Genomic DNA, 22,414 nt, shown 5'->3' on the forward strand with positions numbered 1-22,414 from the left:
TTCATTAGATACTTGATCTAAATACTCATCACCTTGTCATTTGAATCAGGTGTGAACAGGGAAACATCTAAACCATGCAGGGCAGTGGACACCCAGTACCTTGACTGAGAAACACCGCTTCAGATCAACTGCACCCGATCAAAGCACGTCCAAGAAAGTGTTTGTTATTGCCACTGACAGGCTCGGGTTGTTATTCTGAGTGTCTGGCCCTGCCCAACTGGATTTTTATTGATCGGAAAAAAGAGAGACTCATTTTACGTCCCGTAAACCAGACAGTCGTGTCAGTAAGCTTTGTGCGTAGCATGCTTTGACGTCGTTAGAGTAACGTGAAGTGTGGCAAAGTGCCGTCCTTTTCTTATTTATACCATCTGGGGCCCTCGTAGACTCTCGCACTCAAGCACTTACCGGATGACCTCAGTGAAGTCCACGAGCATTCACTCCTGGGGTGTGACTGAGGAGAAGTGCTCTTGCATTAATTCCCCTGTAAATGCAAATACATTGTATTAACTAATTTGAAATAATGGAATGGTAATGAGGGACCTTTCTCCGCAGTTGATGGAAGACCACACCAGCGGCCCCTCCCACCAGCTAATGTCCATCCAGCTATTGCTACATTAGTCCTTTTTTTATTAAAATATGTGGGACTGGCCAACATTATTACTTTTTTTTTTTTTGACAAGCAGCACATCACACACAGTGCATTCAGAATTGGGGGTTTTCCCACAGTTTACGAGACATGACACAAGACCACTTGCCTGTTTACAGTCTGGCCCAGTTTGGAAGGCTGCGGTAGAGATGCACGCTCATAAAAGAAAAGCACAGTCCTGATGGGAAGGAGAAACACACTTATTTTTAAACATTTTGAGAGGCCGGAATATCACATTCACGTGCACAAAATATTACAAGTTTTGGATTTATTCTGCAGGATGTAAATCTTGTGTGCAATCGATGTGAACAGGAGTATGCATGGCTGCATGTAAAGAGGAATATTAGAGGAATATTGATTTTCAATAGCCATGTAAACAGCTTAATAGGAGTGTTGTGTTTTTAGGAATCGGGGGTAATCACAGAAATAGACAAAGAGAAAAACTACAATCCCGTGGAGCGTGAAACTATGGCAACATGCCGGTTCTGAGGTCATGATGACAGTTAACATTCTAGAATTACACATTAAATATACATGATGCTTTTTTTTATTCCTGATTATGATATTTCTAGACTCCCTGGCTTTAGATTAGACAATCTTTAGACAAAAAAATTATAATTTTACATGTTATTTTCTTAGTGGCTAGTCGAGAATTTCTTAGGAGGGCGGCTGGGGGAATGTGGACACCCGGTCCAGTTGTAGCTCCTGTGTGACATTAATCCTGCAGCACAGATCATGTGCTCTAAACTGGGAGAGAATCGTCTGTGCATTGGAACTCTTTCAGCTGATACACACACGGAGCAGCTTTAAGGTTTCTACGTCTGAAGTCTTTGAAGTCAGGAAGTACAGCTTCATCTCTTCCACTCAATTAATTAGGCATAATGAGATTATGAAACTGTTCCTCTGCTAACCTGCTTTGATTCTTAAAGCCGATGTCTGATGTATGCAGATGAAAAGAGCCACCGCTTCGAGTCGTCTCGACATCGTTAAACCGCAAACGGATCAAATTATGTGTAACTGCAGGACACTGAATCGGCTTGTCCCTCATCTTTCTGCCTCGGAGTGTTTAGAGTCGCACTGGTAATCCAGAGCCGTCCAGCACGGCAAACAGAGGGCCACAGATTGTGAGGGGCCTCCTATTCTGGGTATTAGCCTGTCGGAGCTCATTGAGGACTTACAAAGAGCTACAAAGAACCTAGAAGAACGGCCCCTCTCAGACTCTTGTATACATTACATTATGATATATTATTAGCATTATTATTGTTGGATCATATTCGTCATAAACATCATATTTAATAAGATGACCATACAGGCAGGTGACAAATTAAATGTCATGTGTTATCACCTAATGAGGTGGCCCTGTCTTCTAGAGCAGCCGTGTGCCAAAAAAACGAGCTTTAACTTTGACTTTTACTACAATTACAGGAGTTCACAAGTATCTTCAGCCTGTCTTTAGCTCTGGCAACAGTCCCCAAGTTCCTGCTGTCAGCCATCATAGTGCCTGTGCTGAAAACAAACAGCAGTAATCTGACTATTATCCGGTCTCCTCCAACACGAACAATACCGAAGTGCTTTGAAGGACCGGCCCTCCGTCAAAGCCACCATCCCAGCCCCACTGGACGCACACCAGTTCACATATAGAACATAGAGATCCAGAGAGGACACCATCCCTCTGGCGCTTCATACGTCACATACGAGAGGATGCTATTGACAGACCACACCTTCAAACTCCAGCAGCTCATTACTACGCAAGATGATTCTGAACATCCTGTCAGAGCATTCTCAGAAGATATGAGTGGATCCACTGTAACATTAAGTACTGGAACACCACAGGAATGTATACCGTGTCCCCCTAACAAGAAGAGAGCTTCCTAACAAACTGCCTCTCTGAGTGGTGACAGGGAAGCTCTGCAGCAGGTCGTCTGCAGCACAACCAGATCAGTGGGATACAGCTCCTAGCCCTGGGGGACACCTACAGCTCACACTGCCTCAGGAAAGCTGCCAGCACCTGTAAGGACTCCACACAACCCGTAAGGACTCCACACACTCCGTAAGGACTCCACACACTCCGTAAGGACTCCACACACTCCGTAAGGACTCCACACAACCCGTAAGGACTCCACACACTCCATAAGGACTCCACACAGCCCGTAAGGACTCCACACACTCCGTAAGGACTCCACACACTCCGTAAGGACTCCACACACCCCGTAAGGACTCCACACACTCCATAAGGACTCCACAGACCCCGTAAGGACTCCACACACTCCATAAGGACTCCACACACCCCGTAAGGACTCCACACACCCTGCTCTCATGTGTTTGAACTCCCTCTGTCTGGCAAACTGAAATTGATGAGTATAGAGTAACAAAAAAATGGAAATTTTCAAGCAATGTGCTTCAGAAAGGTACATGACTGGAGACATGGAGCCTGTTAAAGAGATTCTTTCACTTCAAATGATTGAAGACCTTTAATGAGATTAAGATGAGACATGATTCATAGGGAGAATAAATAGACACTGCTTCAAACACAAGATATCCACCATCACCTCCCACATCCCTCTCACCTGCTTGTGTAACGTCTTAATAATGGTCACGTATAGCACAGACGGGGGGGGGGGGCTATTCGTCAGCTTGAGAGGGACTTTTTTCCACTGAGAGGCCACTGTGTTTGAATAACCGCTCCTCTGTTTTATTGCGGATCTTTTGAATATGGTGCTGTATAATTAGCTTTTTCTGATAGTGTGATCTTACATGGCTGTTCCCCTCAGCGAGGTCCCTCTTGTAAAGGAGTTTTTTTTTATCTCAGTGGGACTTCCTGGAACGATAAAGATTCAAAATCAATCACACGTCACAGGCAAGAGTATACTACTACTATGTACAACACGGGGCTGAGGCTCTAACTAAATGAGTGCCGGTATTCTCGGTAATGCATGCGTAAGAGGGCAGGTTTCCAGAGGAGGTCAGCGAAGCACACATCTGACGCTTTCATCAGCCACAGCAGCCTCAAAGATTCTACTTAGTCGTGCTACAGGAGAAGAATTTTAGATTGTGCGTCTATCTCATTCGGCCAGTCAGACAGAATAAATGAGCGCTCCTTTAAAAGCAGAACGACTAGGCTAAACATGATGCAGAGACAACCCAAAGATCCGACTGTATCCACACAGAGAGGAGCAACAACAGGCCACAGATACAGTACAGCTTCTTATCTGAGGACATAGGACAAATGGATGTGGAGAAAACAGAGGCGAGAGGAGAAGTGTGGATGTGTGGGAGTGTGTCGGCTGAGGTCCAAGTTCTGCTGCTCCAAACTAAATGGGAAACCTATTTCTTTATGGAAGAACACTAAAATCCAGTGTCTCCCGGTCCTGGTCCTCGGGGCTGGAAGCAGGCGGCGGTGGGTGCGGCAGTAACGCACTGTTTGCACTGGTCTCAAATATCAATATCATTTTCTTTCATTGGAACTACAGGAGCTGGACTAAACCAGAAAAGCAGTCCCACACCAGAGACTTAACTAAACCTCCGCTCCATAAAAACACTCAGTGCTCGTCTGCACACACTAACTCTGAGTCAAAGTCAAATCAAACTAAATGAAAACACTCGAAACAATCAGAATGGCACAAACAGCAGCACGAATCAGGAATAGACTACTCATCCTGTCCCATCCTGCTGTGCCAGTGCCCCCCCCCTCCTCCACCTCTGATCCTCCATCCCACATCCATCCAAATACTTCTAAAGATTGGCTAAATGAAGTAACTACTTTGTCCATACTGCAGCGATGTTTTTCTGCTAGAACAGTGGGTTTGCTGGTTCTCTTGAGGAGGTTTTGTTTTAATCCTCATGCCTCTCAGCGCCCACAGGTGCACGTGATGTCACCAGGGATGGTAAAGTTGTCTTTGTCTCCATCTTGTGTTTACAGAGCGGTACGGCAGGCGTGAAAACGAGCAGTGCCTGATCTCTGGATGAAAGAATGTAGAGCTCGTCATCAGCCTGCTCCTACAGAAGTGAAAAGAAGAGTCAGAATTCTGTTAACGGTACAATTTAACGTAAAAGGCCTTCAGACTTGTGAGCCCTTAAACATGTGTGCTTTGGAACACGGCTGTCTGTCATTCTGTCAGACTGCACTCTCCTCTTACGTCACTCTAAGACTCATTTTGGTTCGTTTGTCATGTTCTGGGTTCACTTGTTCACTTTTCAGAACACTGGAAACAAATTTGGTGCTCAATTTTTAAAGAACATCACCAGTTTTAAGCCGGAGTGCTGAAGCTTCGTAGTAACTTCAGATGAACTGGAATATTATGCCTCACAAAGCACTTCCTGTTTCACTCCTACTGGAAGCACGCTGGGAAGGAAATGAAGAATGATTATAGCAAGTAAAAAGCTCTGTCTGTATTCATCGTTTCAAGACAGAATTGAAATAAAATGATTTTGAAGACTAAACTGTGCAGTGTTCCTCCTAATTCAAGAGCTGTCGGTCCTGCCCACCAGTCAAATAAAGCTCACAGGCTTTAACTGCTTGAAAAAGGACATTTGCACAAAAAATTACATTAAAAAAACCAATAAAAAAGAGTTACACAAAACCAGTTCTACGCCACTTTTTAAAATGAAAAATGTTGCTGCTCTCTGTCTCCATCTTGTGGCTGTTTGGTAACAAAACACTCAAAAACACAATTTAGAGTTTTATTGGTGAATTTCCATCACGTCCATCTCCATTTCATTTGTAATCAGCTTTACAAAGCAAAAAAAGATAAAAATTGGATATTAAAAATAATCTGTAAAATACACACCAAGCTTATAAATGCAAAAATAGAGTTAATAAAATATATGAAGTATTATGCAGTTGATTTGGTAATAAGGGAGATAATTCAAGGATATAATGAAGGATAGAGGATAATAAAATAAGGCAGTCAAGCGTATAGAAGTTCAGATCTGTTAACCAGGTTTCCTTGCCTGGATGCAGATACTCGAGAGGAATCCACATGAACACAGACAGCCGTTCCCACAATGCAGCGCAGCTGATTAAACTGACTCATTCGGCTAATTAGAAGAATAATTCATCACAGTGTCTCACACCTAAATGCTATGAGAAACTACAGCAGCAACAGAGAACAGCTGGCTGAACCCAGATGGAGTTTGGCAGCATTGGAATAAGGAAGTGTACGCTGAAGGAGCACTTATCTCACAGTGCCGTGACTCACAGGTGGTTTTCATCAATAGTGTGACAATTAATGAGTGCAGTTACCTAAAGTGATGGAAGATACTTTTGAAAATAAAACATGTTTCTACAACTAACCTCCAACAAATGAAAATACAAGAGATGGAAAAAAAAAACATTTCACAATAATCAGATGAGGTTTAGTAATGGTTAATTTAAGACATTTCTGATTAATACAGTTCACATTTTACTGTTTCATGATGTTGAATATTGCATATTGTTTTCATGATGGTAAGTGATTTGTTTAAAAGTGGCCTTTTTGGAGTTTCATATATATTCATCATATCACTACTACAGCAATATTTATCATTACAGTAAATGACAGTAAATTCCATATGACAATGATCAATGTAACATGACTTCTTGAATGCTTGTGAAATATTAACTTTGGTTTTTTTTAAACCCGGGACCTATTTTTACAGATTTTCAGTGTGAAAGTGCTAGAGTTAGAAAAGGTTTCAGAATTGGATGTGCCTGACTGGCTCAGATTGTTATTCCATGTGTGTGACAGTATTATGGAAAGGGTCCTTGCAGAGACAGACCCGCGAGATCCTTCTTATTAACCGCAAATTATCGCTTTCCTAAGAGCCACCAGACTCCATTAACAAAAACCATAATTTTACCCCACAGAACACAGGACTTTGTGTGTTTTAAAAGGTTAGTTCCAAACTAACCCCATGTCAGACGATAGCACAAACAGACTAACTGATCAAGCTAAACAAGACCTTGTTTTTGTCCTCAAAGATTTTGCGGCTGCCGACAGTTGATGTTGGCGAACTACTGGACAAGTTCCAAAACATTTTGTACGCAGTAGTCGTTTAGACACCAAAATATGTAAAAATACAGCCCAGGTTAGTAATACCAGAATTACCCTTTAAAAAAAGTGAAGAAAACTGAGGTTTCTGGATGAGGCATGTCATACTGTGGCCCCTTCAACACTAACTTCCCACTTTAAAAGTGGGACCTAGTCCAAACCCTGTGGTCCGCCAGTATTATGCTGTTTGACTTTCCCATGTCTATCTTGTTAATTTTAGCGCCTATCCAGATAGATTTTTAAACCTCTTGCTCTCTGCCTGCAAATGCAGCATAAAATGCTGACTGAGTGAAAAGACTGGTGGAGTGGTGCATTCAGGCACAAACCGGGAAGAGGACATCCAGAAGTGAGCTCATGGACACACTTCTGCACTGCAGTGTTGGTGACCAGCAGCTGCAACACCCCGCTCCCAGGTAAACATTCTTCAGGTCTTTGGCCTTTAAAGCAGCAGATCATGATAGTTATAGTTACATTGCACAGGATGAGCAGAAGCTGAAGCTGCTGTTAGTGATAATCCAATAATCCTCTCGTGACTTCATGTCGACACGTTAAAAAGCACAGTAAAGACAAAAGTCCGTCTGAAGTGAAACTCTCAGACAGACCGCGCAGGGTCCACCATCATCTCAGAAGTCTGAAGAAGCCCCTCAGAGGATCACGCAGCTGGAGGACGACGCATCTGCACTGCTGGACACACAGGTGAAAGGTTTCTAATCACACTGAAGCAGAAACAAATCAGAGTACTGCAGGACAGTCAACAGCCAGAGTCCCATGAAGCCACATGCCATTTTTTAGCAACCTGTTTTTTGTTAGAAAACTTACACAATGTGATACAATAAAAACAACAGTGCTAACAAGAATGACAACTGGTAAAAAAAACCAAAAAAAAAAACCTATGGAGCATTTAATAGTGGAATTACAGGAGGAATAAATGATTCAGGACAGCGGTTAGCTTTACAAGCAGGCAAAACAAAACCAGAGAAAAATCACATGTCCAGAAGAAGCTCAAATACTCGCTGCTTTCAGGAGGACCCGTTGTTTGCAAAAAAGCATTCAGATCTTTTTGTTTCGCTCTAATGACTCGTCCGTCTGTTACTGCGAGGCTGTGAAAGCAGCAGATAAAAGAAAAAAGCTCGGGAGACTCTATAAAAGATTGATAAAAGGACTGACGATGACGGACGGGGCTGACAGGAAAGGAATTTAGTTTGCAGAGAAGGTGAGCTCCGTTAACCTGCTTCACACTCGCCTCGGTGTTCACCTCCAATCTAATGCGATCATGGAAAGTATTACCCAAACAAACGCCCAGCAAGAAGTGGAGTGTTTCTATGTGTTGCTGAGTATCACAAGCTTTGCATCCTCCACACTACTGCCTGCTTGGTATCCAAATCGCAGTGGGTCAAGTTTTCCATTCATATCAACGAGAGGCTTGTTTTTGTTTTTTGATATTTCGATTTGTGCGACTGGTCTAAAATCATCGGTGGTCTTTGGGACAGGTGTCATGGTAAAAGATATCCTGTCACTGTTTCTCTGAGTGATTGAGGACGCTGATCACTGCTGCTGTACTTCCGCTCCACCTTCTCCTTACACATTCTTTTACCTTTTTTTTTTTTATCTCAATCCTTACTTCATTGGCGATTTCTCTCTTTCCCTAGCTATTCCCTGTATTTAAAAGCGTTCAGTTAAAATGCTGATTTACCAAACTCCTGAATCAGACCACATACGACGACAAACAAACTCACCTTTTTAAATAACTGTGGCACCAATCTGACAGTAATTTTGACAATCCAATGGAATGGTCAGATGCAAAGTACAACCGGTCTTTATTGGTGAAAAACAAAAGACACGTATTTAGGCTTATAACAATGTAACTCTTGCTATTTTACTTTTGCAGTAGTTTTTTTGCAGTCAACAAATGAAAGTAGTTTATTCTCTTATATGAATTGCAGGTTATTGAATGGGTGGTGATCAGTCTGCACGTCCAAATGTCCTTTGTCAAAACACTGAACCCCAAACAGCTCCCGCAGCTGTGTGAATGGTGTGTTTCTTTCTGACGGCAGATTGGCCAAATGCCATCAGTGAATGAATGACGTGTGAATGAGTGAATGCGAAGGTAGTTGTTAGAATGTCTTTTTCATGTAAGATGCTGCAGGGACATGTGTCCTAGATAGCATACACGTTCCCCTCAAGTCAGCATTCTATCTTCCTGACTCCACCTTGTCTGGACGATGGTCAGCTCATGTAAAGGTTAAGTCCATCTTTGGGGTACCCCCTCACATACCTGAAACCAGATCTTGCTTGTGGAATCCTATATATACTGTATGTGAAAGCTTTGCTCTGTATTCTTTAGTCTCATCTATGCCTGTGATGTTAGACTCCGAGCTCGTAAACCTACATAAACTTCTTGAATGAATCTTGGACTACTCTCTTCATTACTACAACCACAGAAAAGCATCCCTACAGTAGTGTTAAAGTGCTTGGAGTGGTTGAGACCCTTTATCATCACCACTGACGACACCAGCAGCCGACAGATCGACGAGAGGTCGGTCCAGATTGGTCAGGCAGGCTCCAGGTCTGCAGAGGATCGACTCAGCTGCCTTCTTGCAACAGGCCGGTGCAGCAGCTTGATTGGGATGGGGGGGTTTAGTCTTCTTGAGCCTCTCACATGTTCGACCGATTCACTCGTTCACTAGTCAGTATTTCGGCCATATTGGCATATTGCTCATAACACACATCTCCTTGGTGCTGTTTTGTTTTTGTCATGCATGACGTCCGGCAGTTACTTTTTGTATTACTTGTTTGGTCGAAAAAATAGAATAGAGTTTCCCAGAGCCAAAGGTGATGAATTCAGAGGGCTTTTTTGTACGGCGAACAGTCCAAAACACAAGAATATTTAAGTTACTGCCACAGAGCTCGAAGAAAAATATTCACATTTGACAAACTGGAAGCAGCGAACGCTTCCTCTCTCTGTACCGCATTCATTTGTTATCTTCACAAAGGCCAAAGTGGTCACAATGACAAACTGACTACAACGCATTTAATTGGTAGCACCTGAACAACTCTCCAACAATTCTGCTTTTCCACTCCACTTTCAAAAAGCACCTTTAACTAGACAGGATAAAAACTGAAACATGGAACAAGGGCAAGAATGTGTGCTGAATAAACGTATTCTGCTATTCGGGGCGACTAAACTTAGTGTAATTTGACCTTTCGAGGCTTCCTCACAGCTGTTCCCAGGCGAGAGAAAAGGAACGAGGAGACAAAGACTCCTTGAGAACACAATACAAACATTAAAAATACACTCCAGTCCTGTATGTGCTGGATCATTGAGCGTGAGTGCTTTAAGTGCCTATACAGTAGGGCTCTATACATTGAGAGAATGGACGAGCACACAGCATACTGTGCGGCCTACAGTGAAGATTATATTGTGAACATGTACAATGGTGAGACTTGGAGCGCAAACCTCCACCAAGGCCAATCGTTTCACCACCTTGTTCTTATGGGAGGAGACAGAATTCTCACTCTTCAGTCAAATGCATCTGTTTACCCTGCGAGCACGCTGCCGGTGTTACACTGTGCTCTGTGACCCGTCAAATTCTGCGGCCTGCAGCAGTGCAACAACCACTCCACCTTCAGGTAGCGTTGGGTGCACCGTGCATGCAGAAAAATCCGTGATTTATCGAGCTGGCATTTGCTGAATGATGAGAGAAATAAAAGATTGATGATGATCAGTGAAAAAGAGTTGATTTCGTTTGATTTCACTTAGCTAGAATGATCTATGTCAGTTAGAGCGACCGCTCATTTAATAACCCGGAGCTGATACAAGAGAATAAACGACCCTCATTTGGCTTTTGCAGGAAAAAAAAATAGCAAAAATGAAATTATTAGAATTATTTGTTCTTGTTGCTTGTTTTTCACGAATAAAGAGTGGTTGTATCCATTTGAATCTCGCTGTGAAGACGTCAATTCAAGGCGGCCGCCAAAGGAACGCCATGGGCGATTGGGTGACCGTAGACAAAGAGATGTCTATATAGTGGCCATGTTTTACTGCATCGAGAGCACAAAATGGTGTTGCGTGACCAAGTGATCCAATTTGTTCGCAGATTTTGATTAAATCGTGCGCCCGTGTTTTCATTTGTGTGCATGTTTTACATAATTCATCTGAATGTTTTAATCAATTCAAGTATTAATCAAACAACCCCCCCCCCCCACACACACACATTGTGCCTGCTAATGCCACCGCTGAGGTGGGATGCAAATGATCTTGTATTTTGGCATTTTTGATAATTGATCCGGATCTCTGCATTAAATTGTAAAATACTTAAATGCAGATCCACATCTTCAGTAGCAGAAATCTCTGGATCTGTTTTGAAATATCCAGATCGGATCAGAATCTAGTCCAGTCCGACCAATATAAACCTGCGAGATCATTTTGAAAAACTGGCCCCAGGTGTTAAACTTTTCTCCCTCATCAGATGGATGTGAAAACAGCTTCATGCACCTCATCGCGCACCGTGAAGCTCCAACGTCCAACTTAAGTTGCGACAAGCAGAGCATATTTTTGAGGAGAAGGGGGCTTGAAACTTGCTGGTAGACCTGGAAACACAAGCCCAACAAACCAGCTAAAAAGGATCCCACCTCTGCTCTGGAGCGTCAGGCCGCTTCATCCTCTTGGGGGCGCTGCCCCCCCACTCAGCCTCAGGGCTCTGGACATTCTCACTGATCTCACTGCTCACCTGAGGAGAGGAGCAGAGACAATTTTCATTCTGGTGGCAAAGCAGATGGAAACTTTAAATATTTATCTGCAAGAAAAAACACTTATGAGTAAGTCTGAGTGATCATTTTTAGCTCTGGTTTGTTCTCCTGAGATAAATCTCCTGAGCTGCTAAATGCTGGAAAATCAAAATAACGGACTAAAGAGGCCGAAGGGCTCGGTAGAGCTGAGGGGAAGTGCAGAGTGGGTGATTCTCATTTGATCCACTGCTAATATAGAGATATTGATAGTGCAGATTGCTCGTCTCTTATAGGAACACGAGGTGAATCAGCCTCACACATACTGGACAAATAATATTGCCAGCAGCAAATTGGCTTATTGATTACATTTTATGAATTTGTGAAATATTCAGTTTGATCAAATAATATTGTTATTTTGCATTTTAAATTTAGTACTTTATTTTCAACTTATATATACAATTTTATACAATACTAAGGAACATCAAGGCACTAGGAAAGCAAATGAGTGCAGATTCCACTGCTTTCACACACATCATTGTGCAGACATCATTGTATCAGTCAGGGTTCAATCATTTCAATATGTGCTTACTGGATTTGCTTTTCCTACTGCAAAACCATAAAACTGAAGTCTGTGCATGTATGACAGTTTGGAGGTATCTGTATCTGTGTGTGTGTGTGTGTGTGTGTGTGTGTGTGTGTGTGTGTGTGTGTAACTCACCATGTTTCTCTTCCTGCCGGGGTCGCTGCTGCTGCTGCTGCTGCTCGGCGTGTTGTGGCTGTGCGCGGCTGAGCGGAGGGGTCTCCGGCACAGCTCGTCCCTTTGATGGACCACCGTCTTAGACTGCAGCTTCCTGGGAAGACAACGCACGTCGGGATAACAGTTCATCGCGCTCATTTGTACAGTTTAATGGCATCCTGCAAAACGAGGCCTGCAATAAAACCCTCACTTGCAAAAGCTCAGAATGTTTCTACAGCTAGTGCTGTCATATTGGACCACCGTCTTTTGAAAGGTAGTTCTAATGTTTTAGCCTTCTAGTCAAAAATGCATCTCCCCCTTGGTTAAAATGAGGATCATGGCCCTGAAGCATCACTCCTCTACATACTGAATACATTATAGAATATCTACGTCAAAGGGCATGTTTCAGGCTAATTTTATTGGCACCTGTAACAGAGGATTGTCTTGGACAAAGCAGGGACGCCACCCATCTTCCTTCTGGGTTTTTTTTAAACAGAATCGCAGACTCAACTGTTAGCACAAAGCAGTGACATCGGTCACATCGCTCCCTCAACCCCACACACAGTCACCGTCACCGTCGGTTCTCACTGTCAGTTTGCTGAGAGCAGAAGCACCGTGAAGCACCACGATACATCAATTCAGTTCTAGTAGGCTGGTTGTTCTCAAGAAAAGCGCCATCCGTTTATGTGTGTGCGTCCTGGCAGAGGGCTAACGAATGATAAAAAAAAAAAAAAAAGAAGTTATGGGAGAGGGAGGGAGGAACACAGAAAAGAAAAAGAAAGTAGTGAGACGGCGGGGAGGCGCGATAACACAATGCCTTATTGCTAAATAGCTCATGTGGAAGATGGATAATGCACTGGCTCGGCTCAGTCACAAAGAGACGAGGCAGCTGGCCGTGGGGGGGGTTATATGGAGCGATGTCATCGTGCAGAAAGGTCACGTGGGTCACACGGGAACAGCTTTTACTAGGTCTTGAGAAAATGGCATTTTGACGCTAAAACATACATTCTGTTTACATATGATGTGATGTCACGGTGAAGACACACACAGCAACTGTCACAGGACCTGAGGACACATCAGTTTTCTACAAGCAATAACTTAAAATAAGAACATGACTTTAGTTTTTATACATATAAATAAATATATAAATACATATGCATGTGCCTTCTGAGATCAGCCTGAGAAGGTGGACAGGGTCAGGGTTCTGTCTTTAGCCTTCACAATGTCCCTGGTGGTCAGGCCTCAGCCTACCTCACCGTTCACTTAGTGTCACCAAGCATTGATCTACATACTAATGAAGTCCCTTGGCTAGAGTTTTCCGAGGCAGTGTTCCCTGAGTTCATTCAGTAGCACCACTCGGCTGTTATGCAAAAATCCTCCCTCTCCTCCTTCTTCAGAGAACATCCATGTAGCAAAGCAAGTGTTTGGTGGAGCTAGTGAGCGGCAGAAAAAGTGACGTGAAGGTGAGTGGAGCGGAGGAAAAGGTTAGCAGGAAGTTGTCAGTCTGGCGGTAAATGTACAGTGCAGGCTACAGTCGGTCAGCTAATGAATGCTGCTGCAGCTGCTCGTGGAGCCGAAGCCAGGTAAGTCTTACTCCGGTGTTACGGAGAGCACCGCTGTTCTCCAAAATCTTGTGAACAAATCAGTCAGCCACAGGGTGACGTGTTCCTTCATTATGACAAACCTGTGACCTGTGGTTTTATTTTTGAGTCGATTCCATGCACACATCGCTGTGCTCATTACTGAGGACAACTGTACTGTGTGAAGTCAGGCCTCAGTCATACTTCTGATACTGGCAGAAACACAGAAACCTCCCAGCAGTGTGTGCTTTGCAAGCACATATAAAAAATGTTTGCATTTGTACGTTGTGCATGATTCACCTTCCCTGCTACAACTGCATCCTAGGGGAAACACTGATGTGTGTGTGTGTGTGTGTGTGTGTGTGTGTGTGTAATTTTTTCATTCTGCACATTCTGCAGAAAAAAACTACAATCAAGAGTTAAAGAGTAAAAGTTACCTCTGTAGTCACAGACCAATGTAGGTGGTAGTGACGTGTGTGTGTGTGTGTGTGTGTGTGTGTGTGTGTGTGTGTGTGTGTAAAGTGGGCATTCAGCCATTAAAAATAATGACAGCATTGAAACAAGCAATCTGATTTGACCTTACCACAGAAAATGATATATTTTTGATAATCGTTGAGAGCAACATCCAATAGATTCAGACATGTCACTCCAGGCAGTGTGTAGTCTTTGTTAAATCAATAATTCAGCTATGTGTACACACACACACACACACACACCCACCCCTCAGCCCTGCACTCCTCCCCAGTGGTGTGAGCACTGCTGACCCCTGGTCCTCTCAGCCCGTCCTCTCCTCAGTCCTCCACCACAGCTAATTACGCTCCCTGGAGTTTAGAGTCGTCAGCCTGCAGCCTCGGCCCCCATCTGCTGGGTGGTCTGAGCTCTTTGACAACCTCCCCTCTCTCCTCCCTGACAAAGTGATAAACTAATTAGCCCGAACGGGCACGCCAGGGTCGGGGGCCCTCAGCATAGCTGGCCCCCTCCACATAGCGGGGCTGACCCGGACCCTCCTCTGGGGAGCTGGGGCCAGGCGGGCTGAGAGTGGAGTTACTGAGGTCTGGCTGATCAATGCTGAGAGGCTGTCTGAGAGACAGACAGGCCTGAGATACAGTACCAGCCTGTGTCAAAGTTTTACTGAGAGTCATTCTATACCCACTGAGAGTTAGGACAGCCTCACCCCAGTCCACACACTGCATACTGATCCCACAACTTATCACTTTTTTACAAATTACACGGCTCCCATTCCCAGTCAACTCTAAAATACCTTTTCCAAAAAACTTTCCATTACTAAGAAGTAGAATTTCCACGACCTATAAATGTAACATGACGTGCAAAAAACCTCATTTTAGACCCACTAAAGATTTGAGATCTCAGCATTTCTGTCGTTTGCAGCACCTCATCCTTGTAATTATCATTTTGTAGCTAAAGCTCCTCACATTGACACTTCGCTGGCAGGTTTTGCCTCAGTTTTTCATCGACTGGACGGCCAGAGGACAGCTAAAGCTAGAGTGTTAAATTTCATGCAACCATAACCAGTCGGAGCAAAAGTGAAACCGGGAATAGACTTTTTTAAATTCAAAACAAAAATACAAACAATGTAAACACATACATAGTCACATGATTCATACATTATTTCAAAACCCTAAATAATAAACCAGTTCACCTCTGAAGGACTCATCAGTCAGCACTAATCCAGTGCAGCTCAAACTCAGACTTTTACTTTCTAGCTGAGAAACCTCTTATAAGGACTCGAACCAACAATGGATGGATCCATTAACGAGTGTCGTGTTTGTATCTGAAGCCTGACATACAGTATATTCTCCTTCTGTGCCAAAGACGACATGATTCTCCATTACCGCGAACACACGCCGCCATGTGTTTTATGACACCTGACAGCAGTCAAAACAGTGTTTTCAAATAAAGCAGATGCTGTTTGTTGCACAGTGTATTAATTATGGTTTTAAATCTAAATACCATCAATTAATTATGACTTAAAGACTCACGGACATAGTTGTGTGGACCAATTTGAGCGTTAGATCTTGGGAGTGAGGACATTATTGGAAGGTGAGGACACTTTTTTGGACAGACCTCCAAGTTGTGTTTAAAGGTTCAGGTTCAATGTAGGGTGAGGATTGCTGTTAGACGTATAGCTGTGATGGCTAAGGCTCGGGTAAGGGGCTAGGGGATAAACTGTGCCATTATGTGAACTAGTCTAATGTCTGTGTTTGCAGCAGCAGCAGCAGCAGCTACGTACCTGACAGCCGAGCTCAGGCTCTGGTACCAGTCATTGAGATCCTCCTGGTTGCTGGACATCAGCAGCAGTTTGGCTTTGGGGAAGGTTAACTGGAAGAAGAGGAGAGTAGTTAGGACGGGTGCTGTGTGTGAGCTGTTACGAAGGGTGCGGTGTTGTGCCGTGCCGTTCGGATGTGCAGGTAAAACACAGGCCTCCTCGTTCAGTTCACTGAGACTTATGTAGCATGCAACGAGCGGAGCTTTAGCTCCAACAGGGCGGCGATCTAGCTCTAATTTTTCAGCTGTGCAATGCTACATAATCTAGGTACACACAGTGCCTGCCAATAGGTAGAATACCTTGTAGTACTGTGTTAGTTCACCGTCTCCTCATTAGGAGAAAATGATTGCTGCTGTGATTAACTTTTCAGAGTACAACGTGGCCTAAAGGGCTTTGTGTTTTTTGGCATTGAATAAGTCTTTAAATTAGACTCTGTGGTGCACGTCTCTACTTCCACCTGCACCCTGTAGTAACATTATTGGCTGAAGCTTTGATCGGTTGATCCTGATTTCTGTAATATGATGATATATATATGTACCGCGCAACGATGGAGAAAGTTGTTTCGTATTACACCTCATAAGTTTATTTTGTTCTGTCACAGATCACACCCTTTGCACCAGTATTTTTCCTCACTGGAACAATACTTTGTGTTCGTGCACGGGGGGAAAGATGCAGGCGGGAAATTTGCGTGAGGGCAATGCAAGCAAACATGGAGGAGAGTGAATGTGACACAGGATGGGGTAATTCCCAACGGCCAGCTGAGACAAAACGAGCTCGTATGTGGACCACAGACAACAGACTCAACGTTGCTGACTGCTTTTACCACTTACACAAGAGCCCACGGAGTTTATTACATTTACAGAGAATGCGCTACATCATAATATGTATCGCTGTCTGGTTATGAAATGACCTATAGAGCTAAACAGCCCTGTGTGACATGCACTCTTTACCACTCCCACACTAGAGTTCACCACTTGTAACTGTTCCTAAGCCCAAGAAATCCTCAACGCCATAGTCTGACTTCATCACTCGGACTGACTGTTATGCTGAAGGTTACTCATACAATTAAAACAACATCAATTTCAGCCAATCTTTGATAAGTTGGGTCTGAACTTCGCACTTTTGGAAACAGCCTTTTACAGCCGTTAACAGCATCCGGCGTCTCCTTCAGGTCGAGAGCTATTTTGCGGAGGAAAAGCTGGCTGCGAAACGGCATCACACTCACGAGCTTGCTCTGGATTAGGGAAGACGATTTTCCAGGTCTGCACATGGCTTTCGTTCTTGCAGATTTTAAACTATTCAGCCCTTTAAATCCATTGTTTGTCATGTTTCAATGCAGCCAGTGATTTGAAGGCACGTTGCATGTTTTCCCAAGAGGCATGGGACCATAAAAACTGTAGATTTATCAGCTTTTGGTGATGTTTTAGTGGCCTCGCTACCTGTTTGAGATTAGAAGCCAAACAGCAGCAGGGCTGAGAATGCATTAACATTATAAAAACAGTAGAGGGCAGGCCAAATCAAGCAAAAAAAAAAAAACCTCTTGGCTGTCAGCGAGACATACAGCAAAACCCACTGCTGCCTCTCACACGCGTTAACACTCGACGCACAAGGTACAGAAAAGTAACAGAATCTGTTGCCGTCGCGTCAGTTCCAGGACAACTATCCTGTTCTGTAGGCAGCTGGACAGATGTTCTCGGATCTGTTGTGGACTCCTCTTAGGTCTAAGGAGTGGCAGGGCGCTCTTCCTTTGAGTCAACAGTAATTATCAACTCTCTCATTCAAATCGCCTATAAACCAGCCTCAGATTGTACTTGTCAAACAAACCAAAGCGAGATGTCCAAACCCAAACAAAAGGGGCTTTTAGAGCAGCATAATTACACCGGAAAAAGCTATTACAGAGGATCAGAATTAGGCCTTCGCCATATTAAATGACCTTTCACATTTACCTGCAGCTGCAGCCTCTACACGGCAAACTAGCTCCTTGAGAAGTGACATATCGATCATTTCTCTGCGTGTTTGGACAAGAACTTTAGGCTACAAGGGAACATATAGCTCATCAAACATCATGGTGTTTTTACACGGGGGGGGGGGGGGGGGGGGGTGTCTCTCATTATACATTAAATAGATTAAGATTTCAAATGTACCATCATCAAAAGTATTATCTAATTACAGAGTTCAGTGAGTGGGGCTGAATTGAGTGCCGCATGATATTAGGCGCTCGCCACTTGGGGGACGGCAGTTGATTTATGCACAAATAGATTCCACTTCTATTGCAATGCGGTAATTAGGGATTTGTCAGGAAATCTGACCCTCTTAGGTAGAAATTACTTTGTATAATAAGAACGGCAGAGCACGGAGCCTCATCGCCGCACATAATTTAGCTTGATTATTTATACATCAAAGAGAATCTGTCAGGGATGTGGGAAAATATTCAAGTAGCGAGGGGATATTAGCAGGAGGAAGACTGCAGACAGAGAGAGAGAGAGGGGAGAGAATAAGGAAGGTCGAGAACGACGGAGGAGAGAGGAGATGAAGAGGAAAAAACACGGGGCGAGCCGCAAATAAAAGCCAGCTCTCCCTGCAAACGTGTGACCAGAAAAAAAAAAAAAAAAAAACAGCAGAAATTTTAATACAAGCGTTTTATTTATTTATTTATTTTTTTTCAAACTTTGCATATAGATTACCATGGCATTTACAGCTGTCAAATTTAATTTGGCTTTAATTCTTCATTGCCCTGGATGAGGAGGGCCCTGGAGTGCTGACAGCCCTTTTCCTTGAGCTCAGGTAGGGGCCCGGGATCAATAATGTGTCCTTATGAGAAATTACGTGTAATGCTATTGAGTATGCATTTGGGCCTCGGTGGGATAAGAGGCTAATGAAATGCCATTTCTGCCATTAGATAACGTGCAGCGGGCTGGCAGCGAGCGGCGACAGGCTTGAGGAAGATGTATTTACTGGAGGGCCGGAAGAGATGGATCTGCAGCCTAATCTGATCCAGCAACTGAGAGATTCTGTTACAGCAGGCAGCCGTCACTACGCTCCCCAGCTCTTAACAGACACGCGGTGCACGCGCGCACATCCGCACACGGACCAAATAATACCACTCTGACTAATCTCGCCATCAGCAGCTTTTCATTAGTTCCTTGAAGGATGCTTTTAATTCACACTGCCTTCAACGAATGAAGTCACACGGGCCTGGTCATGGCGGTGCGTCCCTGGGCCTGCCAAAGAGGATCAAACTGCAACACAGACGCCGGACGCTCTGTAGTCTCACACATACTAATGGGACCATAAATTGGGAAAACATTTAGGAAAAGCACATAAGTTCTGTGTTCACCGACATATAATATAATCCCCCTCTGTCTCTCAACAGGACTGAGTGGTCGTGGATCACAGTGACTCACTGCAGGTCAACGTTGCACCAATAACCGATCAAAGCTCTCACTAATCATCCTCACAGCTGGGTATTCCATGACTACAGCGTGTTTGTATCACTGGGTGCTGCCACGTATCAGAGCGTAGCGTTGGGCTTTACATGTCTGGTCAGATGTGACGCTGTATTTTATTTAGGGCTTAACCGATAAGTTGATGAATCTATTAGTTGATCAGTGGAAAATGATTCACTGATAGTATTGGCAAACAACTAATCAAAAGTTCCATCACCAAACGAAATAATGCACTTAAAACATAGGGACTGTGCAATAATTTGAGTGGAATATAATTTATTCTTTGGCATTTCTTGTTTTTGTATCTTTGTACTTTTATGGTTTTGTTTCACTTTTTTGTGCTTTGAATTTCGTTGTATTTATTTACAAGGACAATAAAAGGAATCTATCTATCTATCTATCTATCTATCTATCTATCTATCTATCTATCTATCTATCTATCTATCTATCTATCTATCTATCTATCTATCTAAAAGTCAAAGTAAACTGAATATGTTTGGGTTTTGGACAAGCAGGAATATTTGAAGACTTGTACCTGATCAGTGAAAACATGTAAAGTAACATTTTATGGACTAAATAATTCAATACTAACTCTAAAAACTGATTTATCAATAATAAGAACAACCGTTGTTTTATTCAGGTTAGTTTATCAGACGGCTGCTTGTGTTCAGCACCTCAAATGTGAGAACTTTTGAATCCCAAGAATGATTGAGACACTGATTCACAGGGGACTGATCAGATGATCTCTGTGTTGCATGAACATTCATTACATTCTTTTTTTTATATTTAATTAAGAGAACAAAAATCATATTTTTTTCAACAAAATATCTCTTTTTTCTGTTTTGTAACCTTAAACCAGTGAATCACTCGGTGTGCAAACGTGCTCCGGCTTCCCAAAGCAAAGCTAGAGCTGAAACAAGTTAATCAATTACAGGGTTGATTGACAGGAAATTAATTGGCAGCAATTGGGATCATTTGTTAATTATTACAGTTGTTTACAGTTGTCAAGCAAATGTGGAAATATTCTCTGGTTTCATCTTCTTAAATGTTAAGATTTGATGTTTTATATCGCAGAGGGAGACTATTGGTCGGACAAAAGAAGAAGTTTTCAGTATTTGACATTTGATAGACTTCATTTATAATGAAAATAGTCACAGTAAAACAGTTCCAGCCTCTTAATTGTGCTACACAATATCTGATATCAATAATGTCTTCTTACTTTATGAATCGATCAATGAAAAATCTTCGTTTTCTGTCCAGTTTCACCGAGTTACTAATAATCTCAGCCTTACTGTATCCTGCAAGTCTTGTGTGAATCGAGCTTCGGTGTCAAAAAGAGTGAAATGCTGCCAACACTGTGGACAGACAGCCGTGGTAGCAGACAGCAGACTAACCAAACCTCTACATAACCACTGCACATCACAGAGAAGCACATTAGCAGCACAACATAAAGAGCTCTTTGAGAGAGAGAGAGAGAGAGAGAGAGAGAGAGAGAGAGCATATCTGCTGAAATGAATATTGATACCATGCAGCATTGGCACTCAACACTCGCCGCATAAACGCTTTGGTTACTCACTCAATGACGCGCGACTCATTCCTTTGAATGTTTCATGACAGCAACTACATCATTTAGACACAATTTGTCAGCCAGCAGCTGTACTGAGACCTGGGAGACGAATCAGACTGAGAGGAGAGACGCATTAAAAGTTCAACTTTTGGGCTACTTCAACAAGGCCTTGAAAGGGAGGGAGCGAAAGCCCTCCCCTGCCAAGCGCAACCGAACGACGCTTTCATTCAGCGAGGCTGGAAAACATTCGGGGAACCTCTGCTTGGCACGTTCTGTAACAGCGGCCGACAATGCCATAAGTAAGACAAATCAAAGCAACATACATCAAAAGTGGAAATTAAATAATGCCTCTGCTGGACTCGCTCATGTGTATACTCAAATCAATGAACAGATGTCTCCCCCACCTGCTGCCCAGCAAACGCTGAGCGTTTTATTTTCAACATTTCCCAGTTCCCAGAAATTACAAATCCTGTGTTGACTACTGTAGATGATAGATATGTAGATTAACGCAGAACGCTCAGTGACAGTCAGCGACCTGACTCTGTGAGTCTGGTGCGGTAACCTGACGGCGGCAAATAAAAAGATGTATTCTGTACGAAATTAGAAAAAGCCTATTAACACGTGGGATCCTTTGTACCGCGTGCATTCGACATAACGAGCAAACGGCGCTGACGTACCCTCGCGCTAGAAGATCTTACTGCTGGTGACTGATGACGCACGTTGTCTTTATCACTTGTTTATTGCGTTTTGTTTATTAGATCTTTTGGAGTGTGCACTGTATAGGCTGAGAAGTCTTACCCCGACAGGGTGACTACACTGTTAAACTACACTGTTAAAAACGCGGTGACTAAACCCACAGTTCGATGCTAAGATGAAGCTTCAGCAGTCTGAGTGAGATTTTTTTGTTTTTCGTTTTTTTTTTTTGTCCCAGCAACAAACGTACAACGTACAACTTCCACGACGTAAGCAGGGAGGATTCAGCTTGGCAAGAAATCTGTGCACAAATCTTTGCAGCTAGAATGTAGAAGAGGAATGATTATAGAGCCCAATAGCTCTTTGAACATATACACGGACATGTAAGTATTGTCTTAATGATAGACTTAGAATAACATGGCCTTTAAATATATTGAAGAAAGTTGAAAGCTGGAATCAAATGCTTCCTGCTGTTTATCTTATGTATAGTTCTTTCCTCTAATGTGAGTTTTCAGTTTCTTTTCATAAATAAGTCAGTATGCCATTAATTCATTTATTTCCTTCCTGGTTTGTTAATGTTGTTTTTCAGCCTGCTTTCCACTCTGAATGCTGAAAACTATCCAACACAATTTTCCACAATATCCCATATCCCCCTAATGTTCTAGGAAGAGGAAAAACCTGTCCCATGAGTAACACTCAGGT

At 43.1% G+C, this 22,414-nt stretch overlaps 2 protein-coding genes across 3 annotated transcripts in view; both read right to left on the bottom strand.

Annotated features, from left to right (window-relative positions):
* The window catches only part of LOC139221955 (NXPE family member 3-like), a 265,241-nt gene that overhangs the window by 202,226 nt on the left and 40,601 nt on the right, over positions 1–22,414 (bottom strand). The gene's annotated exons all lie outside the window — the stretch shown is intronic.
* arhgef39 (Rho guanine nucleotide exchange factor (GEF) 39) overlaps positions 6,111–22,414 on the bottom strand; it is a 51,262-nt gene continuing 34,958 nt past the window's right edge. The window contains exons 8-11 of the mRNA XM_070854061.1: positions 15,971–16,059; positions 12,122–12,254; positions 11,308–11,405; positions 6,111–7,359 (exon numbers count right to left, since the gene is read on the bottom strand). Coding sequence (XP_070710162.1) covers positions 7,320–7,359; positions 11,308–11,405; positions 12,122–12,254; positions 15,971–16,059 — 360 coding nt within the window. The 3' untranslated portion in view covers positions 6,111–7,319. The remainder of the gene's footprint in view (positions 7,360–11,307; positions 11,406–12,121; positions 12,255–15,970; positions 16,060–22,414) is intronic.

This window comes from Pempheris klunzingeri, chromosome 22 (assembly GCF_042242105.1).
Source record: "Pempheris klunzingeri isolate RE-2024b chromosome 22, fPemKlu1.hap1, whole genome shotgun sequence".
NCBI classification, from domain to species: Eukaryota; Metazoa; Chordata; class Actinopteri; order Acropomatiformes; family Pempheridae; genus Pempheris; species Pempheris klunzingeri.